This window comes from Polyergus mexicanus, unplaced genomic scaffold (assembly GCF_030449975.1).
Source record: "Polyergus mexicanus isolate NDT 795.1 unplaced genomic scaffold, iyPolMexi1.0 SCAF_3, whole genome shotgun sequence".
Classification (NCBI taxonomy): domain Eukaryota; kingdom Metazoa; phylum Arthropoda; class Insecta; order Hymenoptera; family Formicidae; genus Polyergus; species Polyergus mexicanus.
In genome coordinates, this window is record NW_027223323.1 from 5,936,461 (window position 1) to 5,959,121 (window position 22,661).

General features: G+C 40.5%; 1 protein-coding gene across 3 annotated transcripts in view; it reads left to right on the forward strand.

The window, feature by feature from the left end:
* The window catches only part of Irsp53 (Insulin receptor substrate 53 kDa), a 73,916-nt gene that overhangs the window by 8,758 nt on the left and 42,497 nt on the right, over window positions 1-22,661 (forward strand). For all 3 annotated transcript variants that reach the window (XR_011448917.1, XM_070316410.1, XM_070316409.1), the window contains one exon: window positions 12,970-13,045. Coding sequence is in view for 2 of the 3 variants with exons in the window: in XM_070316410.1 (XP_070172511.1) it covers window positions 12,970-13,045 (76 nt within the window). In the remaining variant the exon portion in view is untranslated. The remainder of the gene's footprint in view (window positions 1-12,969; window positions 13,046-22,661) is intronic.

Sequence of the window (22,661 nt, forward strand, 5' to 3'; positions counted from 1 at the left end):
AAACTTTTATTGGGTAATTGAGAAAATAACTATTTAGTTTTAAAGAATTTACGACGTTTTGGAGTATCGCAATTTATTAAGGAATAGCTACGATTCAAAATATGTATTATACATTAATGTAATGGGAATGGACAATTAAACAAATACTTGAAATATTTTTCACATTAATCAAGGCGGATTATGACAAAGTTCATCGACTGTAACGAAAAGGTTTTCCTCGAGTTAAATTTATTTTCGTGTCGCTGCTCCCGCTGTTTTCTAATTTATAGACAAATGTTTAAACGATGATTCTTGCTTTATGATAAATATTTTAACAATGCACAAGGTTGTAAAGTTGAGATAAAGCAAACGGATAAAGAGAGAGAGAGAGAGAGAGAGAGAGAGAGAGAGAGAGAGAGAGAGAGAGAAAGTCATTGAAAATACGAATTCTGTAATCGCGCGAAATTGACATTGGGGAACGATCACGATGATTTACCATGAAATGATTTGCGTTTTAATGTTTCGATTCGATCGCGAAAAAAAACGTTCTCGAAATTTGACGATCGTTTCGGGAAAAGAGGAAAGTCCGACACGCGATCGATCCGAGCGAATTCGATATAGTCATTTTTTTATACGTTATCGATAGCGCGAACCTGTGTGGCGACGATAAAAACACCAAATAAATGAAACGTAAATATTTTGAAAGCTTCACTTACCTCGCATACATTTATAATACGTTGCTCCTTCATCTATTCAAGATTTATATACACAATTTTCTGTTTTGTACACGTCAACGCATTCCTCCAGCATTTCATCCAGCATTTAAATTTGCATGCAAATATTTAATGACTTTCTTTTTTTTCTCTCTCTCTCTCTTAACCCGTTGCTCGGGTCGATTTATCGAAAAACTCGCGCAAGAGAAAACGTCATTGACGTAAAATATTTCGCTGAAAATCAAACAGGGAGGGGTGGAGCATAATCGGACCGCGTAAACGGACTGTCGGCGCAGACTGTGAAATATCCAGAGTTATTACATGTACGAATTGCAGGGTAAATATTTCGCTGGTCGCGCGGCGCGCTTTCCGTTTTGCATCGGAATAAAATAGCGGCGTCGACAAGCGAAATCAGGATGTAAATATCGCGATAAAAATCGTGACGCGGGCGCGCCTCGAAATGCGCACCCGTGACGAGTCGGGATTGATTCCGGAAAACATCGCCATAAGAATGGCCTCTTCCTCTTATTGTTAGCCTCCTCTCTAGCCCAAGCATGATTTAACTAGAAATTGATAACTCGGACTGTTAATAACAGTTAGAAACATGCATATGCGCAGATTGCGATAAATGCCAATCTTGCGTAAAATTGTAAAGGAGAAATATTTGACACATTCCCCCCCCCCCCCACCTCCCTCCTTATTTTCTAAGATACTAGAGATACAAGAGATAAAAGGCTCGCGATGCATATCTCCCGTCAAAAACTTGTACCCGAGAAAGGTTAAAATTCCCCGAAGGTCAAGTTTGTCGGACGAATTAAAATTCGACACGACATTAACGGTATAAATTATTCGGCTTCGAGATTCTGTAGAATCTCTAGAATTTCCCCTTCACCCAAGCTTCGATTCAAGGATACTCTGGTAGGAAAATATACTACGATTTTATGACGAATCAAGCCGGAGAGAGACGGAGGGAGATTATATACGAAGAGAGAAGGAAAGAAGTTTGTTATGCGAGAAAGGGGATGGGGGGGGGAGGAGGAGGGGGGAGAGAGAGCGAAGAGAGAAGAGGGTAGTAGAGGAATGTAGGATTTCATCCACCGCGCCCAGGTCGAGATGGTCGTTCATAAATATTCATATAGGATTCCTGAAGCCAGGAAAACATTTATTCATGCAGAAGCGCACGTGTGCGTGCGGTAATTTCGCGTCCGACCAATGGGAGAACGCTAACCAACGGCGGAGAAAAATGATGGAATTATGATTTTTCCGTCAAAGGTCTACTGCGCGGCCCGGTCGCGTTTTGCGAAAATATAAAGTTTCCGACGCAAATTTTTAAATTATGGCTTTTTTCAACTTTATGACTTTGACGTTACGGCTGCTTATATGTATACAGTTTGTTTGTTGTTATTCTCTCTTTCCGAGATATATAAATAGAATTTGATTAAAAGTAAGAATAAAATATTGATACAAGACATTTTATCTTATAGGAGAGCGAAAAGAAAATATTGTACTGTACGTTATCGATATATTATTTAATAAAATGTCTCATACATTACACATACGCACATATCTCGATATTTCTACAATGATTGAAAAATCTATATTGTACCAGGTATATAAATATGAAACCGGAATTTTTGTATAGTAAATACACGTTTATTGTATGAAAATGATAAAAAATATTTTATTCAAAGTATTGCTCATTGCTAGCTATACATTTTTCCCATCTCTCTGACAATTTGTGGATGCCATGCCAAAAAAACTGTTGCTCCTTTGAGGCAAACCAGTCATCGAGCCATTTTCGTACATTTTCGTAAGAAGTGAAGCGCTGCTCGGCAAGTGCGTGTCCCATCGATGCAAATAAGTAGTAATCGGATGGAGCCAAGTCTGGTGAATAAGCCGCATGCGAAAGTATTTCCCAACTAAACGCCTCAATCGTTCCCTTCACCGGTTTTGCTGTGTGTGACGGTGCATTATCATGAAGCAAAATCACTTTGCGTTGCCTTTTTTGATATTCTGGTCGTTTTTCACGCAAAGCTTGATTCAAATCGAGTTGTTGTTGCGTTTGAGCGTCATCCTCATCCAACAATGTTTGCAATTCGCTGTTTTCAAACTTTTTCGGTGGTCTTCCACGTTCTTCGTTTCTCACGTCAAAATCGTCACTTTTGAATTTTTTAAACCACTCAAAGCACTGTGATTTACCAAGAACATGCTCACCGTAAGCTTCGACAAGCATTCGATGCGATTCTACAACAGTTTTCTTCAAATTGTAACAGAAAATCAATGCTGTCCGCAAATCGTAGTTTCCAGACACAAAATTCGACATGTTCAACGCTATTAAAAACTATGCTGTTGTATGAAACTTGTATTGTTGTGAGTTGAAAATCTTTATCAGATGTCAAAACAAGAAAATGGCGCCAATGACGCGGTTTGACGGTAACTACATTGACAGCTAGGGCCATGTATGGGCAAATTCCGGTTTCATATTTATATACCTGGTATACGCCAAAGAGTAAAAAAAAAAAAAAAAAAAAAAAAAAAAAAAACGGCGCGCGGATCAGTCAATGGGGATCTACCAAGGTTCGTGGTGGCGTACCACGATCGATAAAACGATTCCGTTATGGTTCAACATAAGCGAAATGGACGCAGCCCAGTCCGACTTTTCTCATTGCGCGATGGCGAACAGCCATTTCTCCAAGAGGGACAGAGGGACAGAGAGAGAGAGAGACAAGAGACAAGAACAAGACGGGGGAAACCGGAGATGATGTCGAAGCCGATGAATGTCGACTAACGGGATAACGTTGCATGAATTTCGTGTCACTATGTGTGCGTCAATATCCGCGTGTGGATTCTTCGTCTTATCGTCGACAGCCACTCCTATATACTTGTTGCTCGTTACAATCTATTTTTCATACACATGCATGCGATACACGTGTATCGTCGTAATACACATACGCTCTTCTCGCTCACTTTGTGGAAATAGATTCTTTCCCAAGTTATTATTTCTCTTTAACGAGAATTAGCGAGATCAATTGTAACCGTAATCAAAATTATTCCCAGCACCGATAGCGGCGCTTAATAACCATTCATCTCAATCTCCATTCAAAGAGAAACGAGAAAGAGATATGGGAGAAAAGATTCGCCAAACGACCCGCTGACCTCCTGAGCGGGGATTCACCGGTGGACGATCTTGTCCGAGCATCCTCTCCAAGGAGTGAATCCTGCGGTCGTAATTCATCGCGGTTACCGTTAAACCGTTAAAGGGAAAGAGCCTAACCATCGTAGGAAGGGAGGGAGAGAGAGAGACGTTGCCGCAGCGAATGTACAAAAATGCAACTCGCCTCTCTAGTCGAGAGAATGAAAATGACTGCAGGGTCTCTCAACTACAACGATTCGCGTATACGTGTCTTTCAAATTGTTTTATATAATAGTCGATTTTTTCTAAATGATGGATTTATGGAAAATTATATCGGAAACTGCGTGTCTCGTTACATATTCTATTTTCACCATTTTAAATAATTATTTTCTATACATTTTTATATAATTAAGATGGGGACAAATGCAACCATTTATTTTTATTCTTTCGTTTTTCGATATTAATTCATCAAGTGGAATAAAAGAGTTGTTCCGTTAACGCGAGAAATATTTTCTTTTCGCGATTAATAATTGTAATATTTTCTCGAGAGATAATTATTTTCTGTTCTATCGGCCTCCCATCTTTCACGATTTACATACTTGCATTTTATGCGATAAAAAAAAAAAGAGGGGAGAGAAATCAGGGTATTAGACCGAAATCAGAGATAAAGAGGGGAAAAAAGAAAACTATCCATAGTAGTATCTTTCCAAGATAAAATGAGAGAGAGAGAGAGAGAGAGAGAGAGAGGGAGAGAAAGAGACAAGAAAGTCGCGCGTATTCACCTGGAACGACCTATAGGAGGTGGAAGCGATAGCGGCTAATATACCGTTATTAGCGAGGAAAAGCAACGTGTCGAACCGGTGGAATTTTTGGCGCGCGTAAGTTGCGGCGTATTCGTTTAGCAATCTTATGCAAACGCAAACGCCAAGCCGGAGGTCGACGCGCTCGTTTCTGCCAATTGACCTCGCTTTTTTCGCACAATTATTTTATTCATTTCTTTATTTTTCGCCGACAAAGACAACGGTGGCAACGACGACGACGACGACGACGCCGTTTAATCGTTTCGTTGGGGGCGCAAGCTATAGCTCCCTACGCGTTCTCGCTCTCGTTCGGGCGTGTGCGTCTCCCCGTCTGACAAATTAGAGACACTCGCGAGCTCTAATGAGTTTCAGTCCTAATTAAGCCCGGACGGAGCGTCAATAGGTAGTAAAGTTGACCGAACGCGCGCGATAACGCGTAATTATCGTATTAATTGGCTCTTCCGTTGATAATCGCGTTAGTTGGCGGAATTAACGAAAGAAGAGAATTTTTCGCCGATGCGACGCGACGGCGAAACCTCTTGCGGCTCCTGCGGCTCTTGCAAAGCGCACATTATATATTTAAAACAAGAAATTGATGTGCTTTCATTTTACATTTCCAATTTTTATTTTCTCACGTAGAATCGTCATCTTTCCAGATCTGTTATTCTATCCTACGATCCTATCCGTAAAGAGAATTTAAGAGGAAAATTCTCAAGATCCAAATCTCGGGATGTCGAAGAGAATCCGGCAACTTTGATTTCGAAAGCTTGAATTTTCACGCGCGTTTACGCGGGAGTAAAGATGAACGCGTCGAAAATTCATCGGGAAAGCGGAGAACTCCGGGCGGGCTACTTGGAGCGAATCGAGGGAAAAGTTGCCGGCAAACTTGTCCGTTTCCGACAATGGACCGAAGAAACGGAGGAAAGAAACAGCGAGAAAGGTAGCCGCTACGGGAAAGGGGGAAAAAAAAAAAAAAAAAAACGCGGAGATTTACGCGCGAGCGGCGGGAAAGCTCGCTCGAGACGATCGGGAAATTGAGTTTCCCCGAAAGGAGATTTCTTCTCTCCTCAACCCTCACGTAACCCTCCTTCGCGCGTTCATTTATTTATCTCCCGCGAGGGATGCGCGGGGAGCACGTTCGCGATCGAAATGAAATTTTTAATAAATAAATAGCGCGGGCGCGGCAGAAATTCGCGGAGATAAACCGCGCGCGTCGACAAGGACGTGCCCGGTTTCCTAACGAGATAGCCTGAAAATCGCATCATCCCGACGCCCCGAGCATCCCCGACGAGTCGAGATTACGCGGTTATAACCTGCGAAATTAACGACCTGGAAATCGACTACCGCGCGCACATTTCGAGCGTGAAAAAGTTGGCGCGCGTACACTTTCGAGTTGCCGCATCCGCGACTCTAAACATCCGAATATCGAAGAATCGTTTAAAACTTAAAATTAAGAAAAGAGATGTTGCCATGTTACATGGATGAACAAATTTCAAACGCATATTTTAGAGATTTTCAATTCTTTCCGCGTTCTTATCACGTTTCTCGTCTACATTTCATCGATAATACATATACCGATAGATTTCGATAAGAAGATTAGATTTATTGTTGAAGGAATCCACGTTGAAGGATTCAAGGTTCCTTCAAAGCTCGCTAGTATCGCAAGTTACACGAGCCAGATGGAAAGGTTGTAGAGGCGAATAAAATTTCTCGCCCGGTCCGTCGTTGCACCGGGACTGGTTGTGCGTCCGCACCTGCAATTGCAGCTGCAACTGCAATTGCAACGCCAAGCGCAATCGGGATGCACGCGTTGAGCGTAGCGGAAGGTCGTATAGGCGGTCCCAGGTGGGTCAGTCGACCAACTGGTTGTTTCCAGCGGCTTCGAGGAAACTACCTGGAAGACCGCGCGCGCTTCCGACAAAATAAGCATCGCGACGTCGCGAAATAACACCGACGTGTCCCCCCCGTATAATCGCCTTCATCGCGAACAACTTTCTCGACGGAACGAGATAACGTTACATTACGAGATAATCCTTATTCACGAGTCCCAATGTTGCAATATTTAACAAATACTTTGCATTAATTATTTCGCAACGTTTCGCTTAGACTTGGATAATCTTGCAATCGTGCAGAGCAACATAAGATAATCTCGTCTAAGATATTTTAGACGAGATAGAAACGGCTCTTTTCTAATCTCATTTAAATTCATTTCAATGAGATTAGAAGAGATGAAATTATAAAACATTTCTCTTACATTGTATAATCTTGAAATATAATAACGTTAGGGAAAAGAAGTTTTAAATATATGCGTATTGTAAATACAATATGATTGTACTTTAACAAGTTTGTTTGCGATATTGTAGCGCGGAATGTGCGAATGATGGCGCGCAACGACGACGAGAAAGTCGCTTTCGCTCGGCCACTCGAGAAGAGATCGGCAATCGGCAACCGGCAACCTCTCGTGGTGAATCGCGATTTAAAACGGGGCCTCGCGAGATACACAGGGCCGCACTTTCTACGATATCGTTTGCCATGATCCCAAATGTCTATCGCCTATCCCCTTATCCCCTTATCCTCTAGTGGTGATGACAACAGACGCTTGACATTTCTCTTCCATCTGTTTCCATCTTTTATTTCGAATTTCCAAAAACTCGAAACAGTACTAATCTAATATTGTATTTAAAGATTTCAAGCTTTTCAAAAATGACTACTAATCGAAACTTAAAAGTTTCCAATAACCAGAATTGTGCATTGCAAGAGTCTTTCCTTACAAAACTGATTGCAATTAATTTGAAAATTTTTCAAACGAGATTTCGAGAGACAAAGAGAGATGCGAGAGACGCATAAAATAATAAACATTTATTTTTTTCTCTTTCCTTTTAATCGTAGATTCTCTAAAACAGATTTTACATATTGAAAGTATATTATATGTATAAACGTAAACTACAATAATCGGTCAAGGAACCGACTACATCTTGGAGTACCTGAGAAACATTTCGGGAATTTTCATTGAAGAAAGTTTTAATAAAATTGGAAAAAAATCAAGAATCCAAGTTCTAAACACTCGAATCGATCTGTAAAATACGGTGGTGATCCATAAAAGTAAGATGGAAATGTTTCACGACTTGGGAAATGAAATCAATCGGAATGCCTATAGCCGTGGCGCGCTCTAACGTGGAGAATAACGCGATCGATCGGCAGAAAATTGCAATATCGTCCGATTGGAAACTGCTGTCAGAGTATCGCGAGCAAAGTCGGTTACGTTCGATTTGTCGCGGTTTTTGAACCCTATCTCGTTACTTTTACGCTTTTACTCTTCTACGCCCGATTACAATCCACGATACAATCCGATTATACGGCGAATGTGCGCGCCGTAAGGCAAAGGCAGCCGTCGTATCGTGAAAGCAACCGGACATCTTTAATTATTAACTTTCTACGCGTCCAACGCGCGGAAAAGCCACGTCGGACGCGTTGCGTTGCCAGACGCAAATTTACAACAGTTGTAGCGTGGAAAATACTTTTCCATGCAACCGCAAATTTCTTTCAAACAAGGATATGACACGATCGTTATAACGATGAGACGGTATGACATTCGTGAGAATTTCCAACAAAACTTAAGTTTACGAATTATATAAATAATATTATATACATGTAATATATTTTAAAAAATTCTTTATATATATATATATATATATATATATTTAAAAGAGAGAGAGAGAGAGAGAGAGAGAGGGAGCGCGAACGACCCAAGAGAAGAGACACGAATGTTTTCGCGTTAAAAATAACTCACTCCCCGAGTCACTCGAGTTTACTCGATTAACCTTTCTCGATCGCCCATATAAACAGTTACTCCTATATAGCCGCCCATTACGCTTTTTTTACCGACAATGAGATACCGAGGTTTTATCGACGCGCGCTCGATTATCCGCCATTCCTCCTTTCACCGATCGTTATTATAGTTATGGTTGCGGATTTTCGAGCTCTGCAATCGACAAGAATATTTCGTTGCTCGTGCAAAATTGAAAGCGTCTTTAAATTTTTTAAATAATAATTTTCTAAATATACACGCTTCTGTTAAATGCCATCTATTATAATTTAATAAATTTATAACAGCTAATTTACTATATGCATACCATATGTATACAATATCAATCATTTATTAACTTGGTAATAATAACATGTGAATAACATCGATAATAATAATTTTATTAGCTCAACGCTAGTAATATTCAAGCGAAATCTCCATATTATACCAATAGTGTTGTATTAATAATTCACCGTGTATATGTATATGTACACGTACAATATTATATCGCGACGCGCAATTTAAGCATTATCAACGGCTGCTCGAGAGTTTTAAGCTTAATTTTGCGCCGGGTACGATTCTCTTTTTTTCCAGCGAAATCTGTGCATTATCTCGAAAAGACTCAATCTTTCGTCGTTTCCACGTTAAACAGGATGTTTGTTTTAACATCGCGTTAAAGCGCGACTCTTAGGCGTATCCGTTGACTCTTTCACGATATATCTTTAATGTTTCAGAATTTGCGATATCTCGAAACGATTGATCTTTTTAACGAGCAAAAATAATCCTTTCCTTATAGGATGCTTTCGAATTTTATAAATTTTCATTAATTAATTTATCCAAGATATATCAATTATAAATGCGTGCGTGCGTGCGCGTATTCGAGACGCTTATAAAAATTTCTAATGAAAAGTAACGTTTTTACTTAATAATTTTTTATTGGTTATTAATTCATTTATTCATTCATTCATTCATTAAATTTTATAATTTATAATTAAAATTGTAAATTTTATAATTTATAATTAAAATTGTAAATTTTATAATTTATAATTAAAATTATAAATTTTATAATTTATTATTAAAATTTATCCTATACGTAAAGACTATTTATGTTTATTGAAAAGATAATTGTCTTTTGAAGATTACAAATTTTAAAAGATTCATAACACGATATATTAAAAGAGAGAAATTGCGATATTTTTCATCATTGTGTTTATTACGTACAATATATGGCAAATTTCGGAAAAACAGATCGAGCCGCCATGATTTATGGCGCGCACACTTTGTATCATAATCCGCGTTGGAATTCTCGCGTGGGAATAAATAATAATGACGTGGTAAATAAAGTCGATAAATAATGCAAATGACAAAGTAGGGATAAAGCCATCTTTGCGGAAATGTTGGAACGAATGTTAATTGCGATCAGTCGATGCAAAATTCCTGTCGCTCTTTCGAAACGCGTGGGAATTTAAAAAGAAGCGCGACTTGAGAAAATTACGGCAAATTCCAGCGTCGCGTAACGCATCGTCGAGTCCTGGCACGCGTGGCCAAATGGGCACGACTGACGGCGACGGCGACGCGTGTATCTGCCTGCGTACTCGCGTACTCGCGTACTCGCGTACGTGCGTACGTGTTGTAAGCGCGCATACCGCTACGAGATATTTCATCTCGTTCGTTCACCTCGTATATACATTCCTCTATACACTCTACGACAACGGCGATTTTGCCTCGCAGCGATTTTGTCTCGACGTACGTCAAACTTGTATAAGAATGTACCGGTTTATACCACGATATCCCTCGCCTCTCCCCTTCTTCTCTTCTCCCCGAGAGATAAAGATGTTTATTTTTCTCGCCTAACATCGTTAGAAATTACATTAGTAATTGTACGTATATCGTATGTGATCGAGAGAGAGGGGGGGGGAGGGGGGGGGGGAAGGCTTATGGCTATTTTTCCATACAAGTCTCTCTTCTTTGGGAAGATTATACGTATATATACGGTAGAATGATCATTATTTGAAACGAACCAGTTGGACATCTCTATAAAAATTGAAATTTGATGATAAAACATGTATATAGTAGATTGTTTTTGGCATTGATCAAATCTTTTTAATCGGCAAACTCTTTTTTATCGTAGATACTTATTCCGCGTTTCAATATTTATTTGTAACTTTTGTAGAAAAAAATTTTTCATCCGACGAGAGATGTAGGCTAAAAGATTTTCAACAAACTAATTAAATGTCTCTATGACATTTTGCGAAAGATTCTTTTATAGAGACAAAACTTGTATAGACGATGATAAAGGGGGGCAAGGATTTTTTACATTTCGCGTACTAGACGACCATTGTCGACATTGTTTCAAGCTCGCTTTAAATTATCAATTAAGCAATTAGATTAAGCGCATACTGAAATGTATAAATTAAATCGAAGATAACACATATGCCATGTAAATACCGGTCGCGAATTGATTTCACCATCGACCGTTATAATAAAGTCGCGAATCGAAAGACACTGGGGCGATTTTTCAGGGTACGGAACGCGAAAATAATTGACGCGCTATCGACGGCGTTATCGTTACCATCGGCCTCTCCATTTTACACTCGACTCTCCTCCCCCTCCTCCTCTTGCCCTCGAGGCGATACGGAAGGCCGGGGATGAGCCGAGTTTAATTTAGCCGTCACGCTCTTACCGGGATCGATACATCGTAACCGCATCAACGGAGTTACGGCCTCGTGAGTGCCACCTTAACTTTGACGGGCGACGCGACCCGACGCGACGCACCGAGCCGAAAGGAAAGGAAGGAAACCCCAAAGCAGATTTCACTTCCGGAACGACGCCTGACTTTTGCCGGGCGAGATGTTGAAGCAATATGGCAAAAGTTGCCTTGAAAGAGGCGACGGAGCGGATATTTGTCCTTTTTTCCTTTGCATTTTTTTTTACGGAAAAATATCAATCCAAGGTTGACTTGATCGAGATTGTGACGTCTATATTATTGAAAAGTTGTGCTACGAATTTTCTTTAATTGAGACACGGCGACAAGAATCGATAATTTGCAAATTTTTTATACTTTCTATATTCTAGAAATACTGGGTGGCCCATTTTAATACATCCAGTCGAATATCTCAAAAATCAAGCCCGGAAAAGAAAAATGTTTCGAACAAAAGTTGTGTGGCTTCGAGGGGGCCATAAGATGGTGACAATGATTTGACCTTGGAAAATCATTTGAAGGTCACGTGAAGATCAACTTTAAAATCTTAAATGGAAACCCCCATTTTTTATTTAGTATTCTTGTAGCTGACATCGAGAGCTTTCCAAAACACTATAATAATAAAGTATTTTTTCATTAAGTACTTTTTGAGTTATTTTATATTTTAATCTGACATATTTTGATATAAAAAATAAAATATTTCGTAAAATATTCAGTTTTCGATCATTTTATAAGTAATACTTCTATGTACAGAATAATAAGACAAATTAATTAGTGCGAAAAAAAAAATACTTTACTTGAAACATTTTTCTCTTCCGGGCTTGGTTTTTGAGATATTCGACTGGATGGATTAAAATGGGCCATCCAGTATATCGCGAAACGATACGATTACAAGATTTTAATTTTTAAACCCTACATCTCAGTCCTCCATATTCCAAACTTTAGTAGCCAAGTTTCTTGAACGTGCGATACCTAAAGTTTGATAGGCAATTTATGCCTATCGCGCTATCAGAGTTGTCTGGTGCTCTAAACAATTTCTGTATTCGCTATCGCGATCAAAAGTCCATTATAACTTCTCTCTATCGATAAAGCGTATTGATTTTAAAAAGATAATTATATTTACAGAGAGTATCTCGCCGTCAATTTACGCTACTATCGTATATATGAACGTACATAATTTTATTTATATTTAATTGTACATACGGGCTTTTTCTCTCGGCCAGATTTGTATTCGGCAACTTATAAATTCTCAAGTTTGAATAAACAAAGAATGGAACTTTCAATGATTTAATTCGCAACTATTTCGCAATAGATTCTACATTTAACGACAAATATCTTTTCTAGCCATAATTCACGCATGAAATTTCTCTTGGCAAATTGAAAATTTTAACAATATATTTAACTTTTATGATAAAATGTATTGAAATAATTTATTCTTGCAATTTGCTAGAATCGTATTTAACGTCAAAAAAATTACGAGATATATTCTCTCTCCTTCCTTCAACTGTATTATACACTGTATTATTTACGTATTTACACAAATAATAATTTATGCATTTTTTTATTTAGTATTGTATTAATTTTCGATGCATCGCCGCCATAAAACAATACTCGTCCGTTCCATTTATCGTATTTGAATATCTCTTCGTACAAGGATCTTAATTATCATTTATTAACGAAATCAAACTCACAATTTGTTTGCTCATAACTTTCGATAAACTATTCGACGTATGCACGTATGAATCGGTCTTGTAAAAAATAAAAAAAATTGCGCTCTCCTCATCTCCAAGCATATTCGAGTTTAGTTTAACGCGAAATATATTTTTCTATTTCTCTAGAATATCTTGGACAAGTTCAACCCTGGCGCCAGGCAGCTGATCAACGCGGGCAAGGCGTATCTGAAGGCCCTTCACGGTGAGTAAAGACAAACTCGCCGTTAGTCCCTCGGGTCCTGTCGTCGTAGGATCGAAGAATTGCCAACTTGTTCGCATCGCGAGCTCCTAGCTTCGCTCTTTTCACATCTCGCGCGAAAATATTGGCGATTTAACGATATATTAATGAGGATCGATATCTTTCGATCGGTCACACGAGTCAGCTTTCTTTAAGCATTCTTTAAGAGAGTTGTGTCAAGGATACCCGTATTCGTTTTAATTTCGACGAGACGAGTAACTCGTCGCGTAATAATCTTGCATTGAAATTCTTCTTTCGATAAAAATTTTCCCGTTTCATCTCGTTATATTCTCGTATATCTCTCTAGGAAATACCCAAGGTACGAAAGATGAAAAGTAAGTGGAATATACAAGGCGTCCCAGTTCGCACCTTAGGCCTCTGGTGGCCGGGTCGGATCACGCTCACCCCTTCGGGGATTAACCCGCTGACCCCCTGAAACGGACATTCGTGCGCCGTTGTTTATGTGGGTCGCGTGCCACTCTCGTGCCGGATATATATCCCCCTTTCTCCCCGTATTCCTGGGAATAATTTTCCCGCGAGAAGATAGAAATGTTGATTCGCGCGACAACTTTATTTATCCAAGTTAAAAGCGTAAAAGAGGAAATAGTTTTTCGAAACGATTATATAGATTTTATATCGATGATATATTTAGAAAGTAATTGTAATAATTACTATTTAATAACAATTTTGCCATTAGGAGCGCAACTGACAGTCGCGAATCGTAGATTGCTCGAGAATTTTCCGCGCGGGTCTCGTTGATGGTTGAAAATTTGTTTAAGGAGCGCCGGGGAAAATAATACTCTCCCTGCGGCGCGGCGGAAAGTAGTTTGCGTAACGGCGCAGTCGACCTTACATTAAAAGTGACTTAAAAGTTTGCCGCCGACCTTTGATGTAACAGTGTAACGGTATTACCGTGTACCGCGTACCGTGTACCGTGTCGAGAGAAGAGAGCGAGATGGTACGCGCTACTTGCCGCGGATGAAAATCGACCGGGTATTTTTGCGCGACAAAATATATGTATATTTAATTTTACAAACTCTAGGCTGATACTTTTTACCCCGAACTTGTCTCGTTTATAACTATTCTGCGACGTAACGTAATGTTACGTACTCCTTCTCTCGTAACATCCCGATGCAAAAGTTTTACTTTAGAATAGCCGATAAGAGATAAATTATATTATTGCTATCCGAAGGGAGGTTTCGGAGCTCCGAAGATACGAAAACTTGTCGAGGAAAAAGAAATAAACGACCGCGAAAGGAGCGCACAGTCGGCGATAAGCTTTCGCTCCTAAAGAAGAAGAGGTATATGCGACGCGAATCCGCTGGTGGCAAGTTTGCGCGGTTCGCTTTACGAAAAAGTTGAAACAGGTGGAGAAACCGCGATAATTTCTTCGACGATGGCGCAAACTCTTTTTTATCTCCACGCGATTACGGTTGCAAAGACTCGAGGGCGAGGAAAAGATGGGCGGGCTAGAAGTTGGATCGCACAAAGGACGGCATCAATTTCCTTAACGAGTTCCCGTGTCGGGAATGAGAGCTAATTCGATTAGGAATTAATTTTTGACAAGACAAAGGAGAGATTTCTCCGAATGGTGGACGGGAAAGCAAAGGGCCAAAGGAAAAGACTGGAAATCAAAGTGAAACCCAAGATTCTTCTTCGAAGGAGCAAAAATTACGTCCGATTCTCCCGCGGAGACGCATTTTTAATTCTCCGCATCGAGTCGCATTATAATATAATATAATCCATCTTAAAAAATACGGCGGGAGAGTGCTTCTTCGATCCATCATTCGTCTTTTCAACGTTTCTTTTAAAAGGAATATTAATTGTTTCGACAAAAATGTTGGATACACTTCTTAATATTTTTACTAAAGCCCGAATAAGAGAAGAGTATCAATTTCTTGAATAATTCAATTTAATCTTTTCAACTATTATTATTAATAATCTCTCTTCGATATATTCCTTTGCTCCCTTAAATCACATTTTTTTTCTTTCTTTTTTTTTTCTCAAATTATTTCAATCCCATCTTTTTTTACCAATCAAACTCTGGCAGAATTTACTATCGAAACGCGATTCGTTAGCTTAATTAATTTGTTCCACCGGAAGAAACTCCGCCGATTGTCAAACTTACATCCAGTCCCACTCGCTCGTACTGTATTCCGCGCCCTATCAGGAGCCGACTCTGCGACAATTTATAACGAGTCGTTGAGGCACTTTGAGGACTCGGCTCAAAATCTCGCGGGAACATTGTTCTTCCTTCCTTCCTTCCTTCCTTCCTTTCTTCCTTCCTTCCTTCCTTTCTTCCTTCCTTTCTTCCTCTTTGGCTGGCCCGCATCCTTTCTCCAATTCTGCGTCATCCGCTCGCTTTCTAGGAATGCCACTTAAATACCAAGAGTTCCGCATTTCCAGTCGATTGAAAGATGCACGTTCTTTAGAATATCATCCCCTCTCTCTCTCTCTCTCTCTCTCCTTCCCTTTTACGAGTGTTAAGGAGATGGCTATGAGACGGATGGAATTTTAGAACGGCGAATGCGCTCTAGTTTAAATAAATTGCGGTTCAATATAATAATGATAATAATAATAATAATCATAATAAAATGTATGTAATTATATTAGGTGTACAACTTTGCTTCCGCCGTTTTCCTATAGATGGCTTTAGCGGTAAGTAGTGGTCGAAATAAATAGATCATAGACGTCACGCGATAAACTTGGGCATCTGTCAACGTAACCCCATAGAAACATTAGTCGACATTGTGTCTGCGTCATAAAGTTATTCTCCATTGAAAATGTCAGTTTACGAGCCAAATTCTCGTCATTTGCGGGAGGTTTTAATTTTCTGCTTCAATATGAAGAAATCTGCGGCTGAGGCTCATCGAATGCTCTCAATTACTTATAGTGAAGCCGCTATTAGCGAGAGAACGTGTCGTGAGTGGTTTCAACGCTTCAAGAACGGTGATTTTCGCGTCGAAGACCGGCATAGCGGTGGAAGAGAGAAGGTTGTTTTCGAAGATGCAGAATTGGAAGCATTACTTAATGAAGACTCGAGTCAAAGTCAAAAAGAATTGGCACGATCATTGGAAGTGGACGATACTTTGAATCATAAATGTATAACGAGTTTTTTACAATAAAGCCTCGAATTTCGGAAAAAGAATGGCGGAAGCAAAGTTGTACACCTAATAGATAATGATAAAATATAAATATACGATATTATTCGTAGTAACTGTTACTTTTAATTAGATTCGTTTCAGGCATTTTTTTTTTTTTTTTTTTTTTCGCGATAGACGCAACGGACACGGATCGCGGAGAATCTGCGACTGCGGGCGGTCGCGAATGTGATTTGAAAAAGTTTTCTCGTTAAATAGCGCAAAAATGCGCGCAGAGATGTCGTGGAACGTGGACAGGAAGGACGGTGACAGCGATCTCGGCTGCTAAAGGGGAAAAGGGGGCGAACGTCCCCGTGTGTACGGTACGGACAATGACAAGCACGCACGCGCGCGCGCGCGCGAGTACCGACTGGTTTTAATTATGGAATCTAGTGCGGGTGAAACGCTCAATTTTCCCATCGGCATATGTCTTCTCCCCTCCTTCCCTCTCGTCCCTCGCTCTTTTTTTCCACATTCCCTCCCCGCTTTTCTAGATTCGGTCCCGCGGGTCCCTGCGCAATTTCAATTTCGCGCCATCTCTTTACCTTTCTCCCTCTTCTCTCCCTTCTTCCCCCCTTCTTCCCCCTTTTGATTCCATCCTACTACTGATCGGTATCGCTCTTTAATATCGATTTTCTCTCGAAGGGTTGAAAATATCGCGCGAGTATCGAATTACGCGCGCATTCGCGATCAACTGTCAAACCTCGTCGTTTGTTTCGCGCTTTGGGATCCGGCGATAGGGGAGAGGATATTATATATAACGACGGTAATATAGTCGGATGGATAGACGGATTCAAGTACTTTAATTACAAGATGCGGAAATATTAAGAATTTCTACGTATAATTAAAAACTCTAATTTCTACTACATCATTTAATTATAAATATCTCATTTTTACAAATATTTTTTCGTTTTTATTTGCGTTATAAAAAACGTTTAGTATAGTATTACTCTTAATCGTTAGATTACCAAACTTGGTCGTTACGTTGAATTTATTATCTTGATGGCGGATCTCAAGTTGTCTTTGATCTTAGATTCGTATAATCAGCGACATTAAAAATTCTTAGATTCTGAATCTTGTATGAATTGAAAAAATATTTTCTTTTTATCATCAGAGACGTTATATCGTTTCTACGCTTTCTGTCTGTCTGTCTGTCTGTCTGTCCGTCCGTCTCTCTTTCTAAAGATTAATAATTTATCGGATTTTAATCAATAATGTTAATTTTCTTGGCAGAAGAGAGAATTCCAATTTAAAAAATCGCTATTTCCGAGGCACTCTATGTATTATCCTTTAATATCGTATATTTAGAAATCTAACGATTAATATATTCCGTTCGCGTTCTCTCGCCTAACGCTGCAGTTTGCGCCACGGCAAAAATCTCACCGCGGAAAAAAGTTATTTTCCCGAATATTACGCGATCGAGAGAGCGAGAGAGAGGGAGGGAGGAAAAAAAGGGGGGAGGGGGCGTCGTGTCGCGCGAAAATGACTCCGCTTTGCATAAAAAACGTTTGGCCTCGCTTCGCGTCGTGTCGGGCGACGCGCGTAACGCGCATAAATAAAGCGTGTAATAAACGCGAGGGAGGTGAATTATGCGCGCGAGATAAAGAGCGCGCGATTCCAAGCGCAAAACTGACACGGAATGAGACTTTTGCGCCAAGCGAGAGCGCTTGCGCCCCGGTATAAAATATATACGTGTCAAAAGTGTGCACGCGCGCGACCTTATCGCGCGCGAAAACTCGAGATTGATAAGCGGAATAGCGACAATAGCGCGCGCGTTATCGCGCGATAATTTAACCGAGCCGTAATCAAGCGGGGGAGACCGTAACGTTAAACCGTGACCGGCGAATCTCGACGATGTATTGTACATAAATTGACATCTCGTGTCACTCTGAAAATCGTTTATCGATATACGTAAAGCTCATTGTCGGTACGTTTACCTTCGGACCGATAGAGGCGGAATTGAGACGATGATTCATTCGTTTTTATCATCGCGCGATCGTGTAACGGAGTAAAAGACTTCTTTCTAAAGGTGAACGCTGATGCGAATCGGAAGAATAGATTGCGAGAGAGAAAGAAAAATCTCCGACAATGAGAGATATACGATGCGAGAAGTTGCGGCCATTTAATCCCGCTCTAACGACAAGTGGATTTGGATGTTACGTTGGTCGAATTACGATAACGACCGCGCTTACGATAAATATCGCGCGCGGCCGAGAGAAGGTAAATGGAGCTTCCGCTCGAGCATCGCACCTGGAATTCGCCGGAATCGCACACCACCGTGTTAATAGCGAATACCTTACGTATCCGCGTCGGAGCGGGATACCTGCATACCGGGTGTGTTAATGGAACCGTCGCGCAGTTTCGGATCGATCGCGTTCGACTGATCGCGGCGTGCCGCGTCGCTAATTAATCCCGACCTAGGTAGGACCCTAGGATCCCTGTCGTCGCGGCAAGTCCAGCTTCCCCTCCCTCCCCCCCCCCCCCGGCCCCGTCGCGTTTCGATCCCTCTTTTCCCGATCGAGTCGAACGTGTTTGGAATTTGATTTAATTTTCACAGCGCGACAGTTATTAATGGCAATCAATGGGGCTAGTATTAATTTCTATGACCTGCACGGGATGAGTTATTATTCCCCCCTCCCCCTCCCCCCCGAAAATTAATCGAATATTCGCGACGATCGGATGAAAAATTTTTCTCTCGCATTATCAATCGCAAGAGGTATTACTTTTAATAAATAATTCAAATATTTTAATCATTCGAATGTACGTATGCGATTATTGTTGTATGTTTCGAGAGAAAATTCCTCGCAAACTCCAAGTCACTCGAGTTGCGTCAAAACATTTACATTATTATGATAAATATTATTGGCATAATTTTATAAATTATTCTCATGTTTTCTAAAAATCATTTAGAAATCTAAACTTTCAATATTTTGTCCTTTATTGAATAATATTGTATTAGATAATATATACGCGCGGTTTAATAATAAATTATAGTCGCGAAAGTCGTCGTCATCGATTGATGGTGAATGTGTCAACAGTTGGAGATACTCGTTTTATCTCGCGGCTCATTCTCGCGAGTGAAAGGAAATCGCGGACGATCCCGACGCGACGCCCTCTTTGCTATAGGGTTCTCTCTAATATCCCTTTAAATGGATTCCCTTTAATCCAATTTGTCGGCTGAGCGATATTAATGGATCGAAATAGCTTGAGTTCGCCAGGCGGAGAGTAATCCTTAAATATTATCCTTGGCGATATCGCGCGCGCGCTTTCTTTCACCTTGTTTCTTTTTTCCTCATTCTCCCTCTCGACTTCGTATACCAAGATTCTTTTGCCATTTTTTCTTTTCCCGTAGAAAAATTTTCAAATTTATTAACAACCTTGTGAAAACGAAGACGCGTGAATTTTGTAATACACGCGTTTGTACATTTCGCCTCTCATTGTATATGGTTTTTACATATTCTCTACACGCTTATCTAATTTTATTAATTATCTATCAATATTTCTTTCTTTTTTTTTTCGATTTTTATTCCTCCATCATAATTTTACATTTTGATTATCTCAATAACGCGACGATTTGAATCTCCTCTTTTATCGTCACATCGCGAACGAAACGCGGTCGAAAGTGCGCCAGCCATTCTTTTCTCATTTTTAGAGTGTCGGTCCCCTTGGAGCATCTCCCTCCCCTCTTCGTATATCCGGACCGATGTCTGCTCACTGAAAATATACGACGACAACGACGAACGCGAAATAAAGGCAAACTACTCCCTCATTATTCGCGCGTTTGCTCGACGAGGACCCAGCATCCTCCCGGTATACTCCGACAATGCCGCAATCGGCAAAGTTTACAATAATATTGTTACGCCAACATCTGCATGCACCCCATAAATCATCCTCGATTCTTTTCTCATTTAGACCCTTCGCTCCGATCGTCGGAGCACGTTGGCGAAGCCTTGTGCAAAAACATCGATATCGCCGTGTAAAACTGTAAATAACCGCTTAACGATGAATCTTTTTCAAACTTTTTAAAAGTAAATATAAAATGTATACTTTTTACGAATGCGTATAAAAGATATATCCCATCGTTGTATCAATATATATATTGTATAATAGAGAAATATATATAATATTATTATATATCTAGGGTATATCTATATAATAATATTATTAGGTGTACAACTTTGCTTCCGCCGTTTTCCGGCATCTGTCAACGTAACCCCATAGAAACATTAGCCGATTTGTGTCTGCGTCATAAAGTTATTCTCCATTGAAAATGTCAGTTTACGAGCCAAATTCTCGTCATTTGCGGGAGGTTTTAATTTTCTGCTTCAATATGAAGAAATCTGCGGCTGAGGCTCATCGAATGCTCTCGAATACTTATGGCGAAGCCGCTATTAGTGAAAGAACGTGTCGTGAGTGCTTTCAACGCTTCAAGAACGGTGATTTTCACGGTCGAAGACCGGCATAGCGGTGGAAGAGAGAAGGTTTTCGAAGATGCAGAATTGGAAGCATTACTTAATGAAGATTCGAGTCAAAGTCAAAAAGAATTGGCACGATCATTGGGAGTGGACGATACTTTGAATCATAAATGTATAACGAGTTTTTTACAATAAAGCCTCGAATTTCGGAAAAAGAACGGCGGAAGCAAAGTTGTACACCTAATATATATTATAATAAATTTCAAATTGCATTCCCCCTATTCTCAGAAATTTGTTAGAGATCGTTTTTACGGTATATTTGCCGAAATGCAAGAGAGGATCCAAATTTCAGCACTCTGAGCTGTCGGAAAAGACACCGTTTTCACGCGAAGGCGCGAAAACGAATAGCGGACATCTTCTCATTCATTTCCAAGTCGTTTTACTCCTTTATTATTGCGCTGCATCCTGCAGCCTATCTCGTGGGAATCTTCACAGGAGGATTGAGCCGGAACGAGACGAAAAATGGTGAAGGGTGATCACACGCCTTGTGGAAATTCCAAAAGGAAGATGGAAATATGAGACAATAGAGTGGGGGGAGTTGCGTATTTTAGCGGCGAAAGGAGGGAAATTCGACAAGGATGAGGGGAGAGAGGGAATGGAGGAAAGGGAAAGGCGTGTTGCGTTAAAGTACGCGAAGGGTGGCAAAGCTGCCGAGGGGAGGCTGAAACGTAAACTTTATTTTGGACAGTGCAGCTCCCCGCGCATCGCGATTCAATTATTTTTGCTCAGTCTCGACGAGACGACGGCCCTTCCGGGCAACCTCACCCCCCCCCCCCTTCCCCGCTACCTTCTCCTCTCTGCCCTTTTTACTCCCTTCTCATCCTCCCGCCCCCCTTTCTCGTTGCGGTCGGAGTGGCGGACGCTTCTAATTTCATTATTCCCTCTCGAAGGACTCTCTCCTGCCTTTTCCTCGCACCCGCGGTTTATTTCCGCGCAAAGCATTTTTGCTCGCTTCCGACTGATATTCTCTCTCTCTCTCTCTCTCTCTCTCTCTCTCTCTCTCTCTCTCTCTCGATGTATCGGATGGATTCAGTGAGGAAAAAAAAAAAAGGAATACCGGCGGATTAAACTTGAGAAAATATCCCATGTAAAAATTTAGATTGTCGTTTCAATTGGATTTTGTTATTATCATCTTGGATGTTATCGTAATCCGTATATCATCTTGGATTTTTTAATGGAATGTAAAAGTTTTTGATTACAAATTACCGGTAAAATGCCGAAGAAAAGGCGGCGAAAAGCCGCCATTCGCAAAATTGACCCGCTCGCTTTACGCAGAGATATTTAACAAACTTTTTTGCGCCGCGTTTTCCGCGCAATCTCGCCGGTGGAATTCCGCGAGTTTTGCGGCGCTACTTTTTACCCTCGCTCCGCGGGGGTTGGTGGGTCGATGTATGTAAAAATGAAAAGGGCAGATGGCGGTTGTTGTCTAACTCGTCCTTTCCCCTTTCTTCATTTTCGTCGCCGAAAACTGCAATTTCCCGAGGCAGGGAGGAATGCGATTAAGCGTTGATGGCTTCCTAAATGCAAACAACTCCGGAAACCTAACCCATAATCACCGGAGACAATCGCTCCCTCTTTCCCTATCTCTCTCTCTCTCTCTCTCTCTTTCCTCTTTCATCCCTCCGTCGTTCTGGCTATACACGGCAAGGGCGCTGTTTTACAAGCCAGGAATGGAAATTAAAAGGGGTAGGTGTGTCGATTAGCCAGCCGGCGCCTCTTAATTCACGATTATCGCTCGCCGCGGTATTCACTTCCGGAATGTAAAATGGCGACGTCGGCTGACATTTACGTTCCTTTTTATTAGTTCTTTAGTCGTTTTAAGATCTTGTCGCGTATTTTGAGCGCCCGCAATTACGCGGATTACATTTCCATTTCATTTATTCTTGAAAATTTCTCTTTGAAAACTATTATATTATTTGTAATTGTAATTCAACTTATCGCCAACTTTGGCGGATTATTGCACGC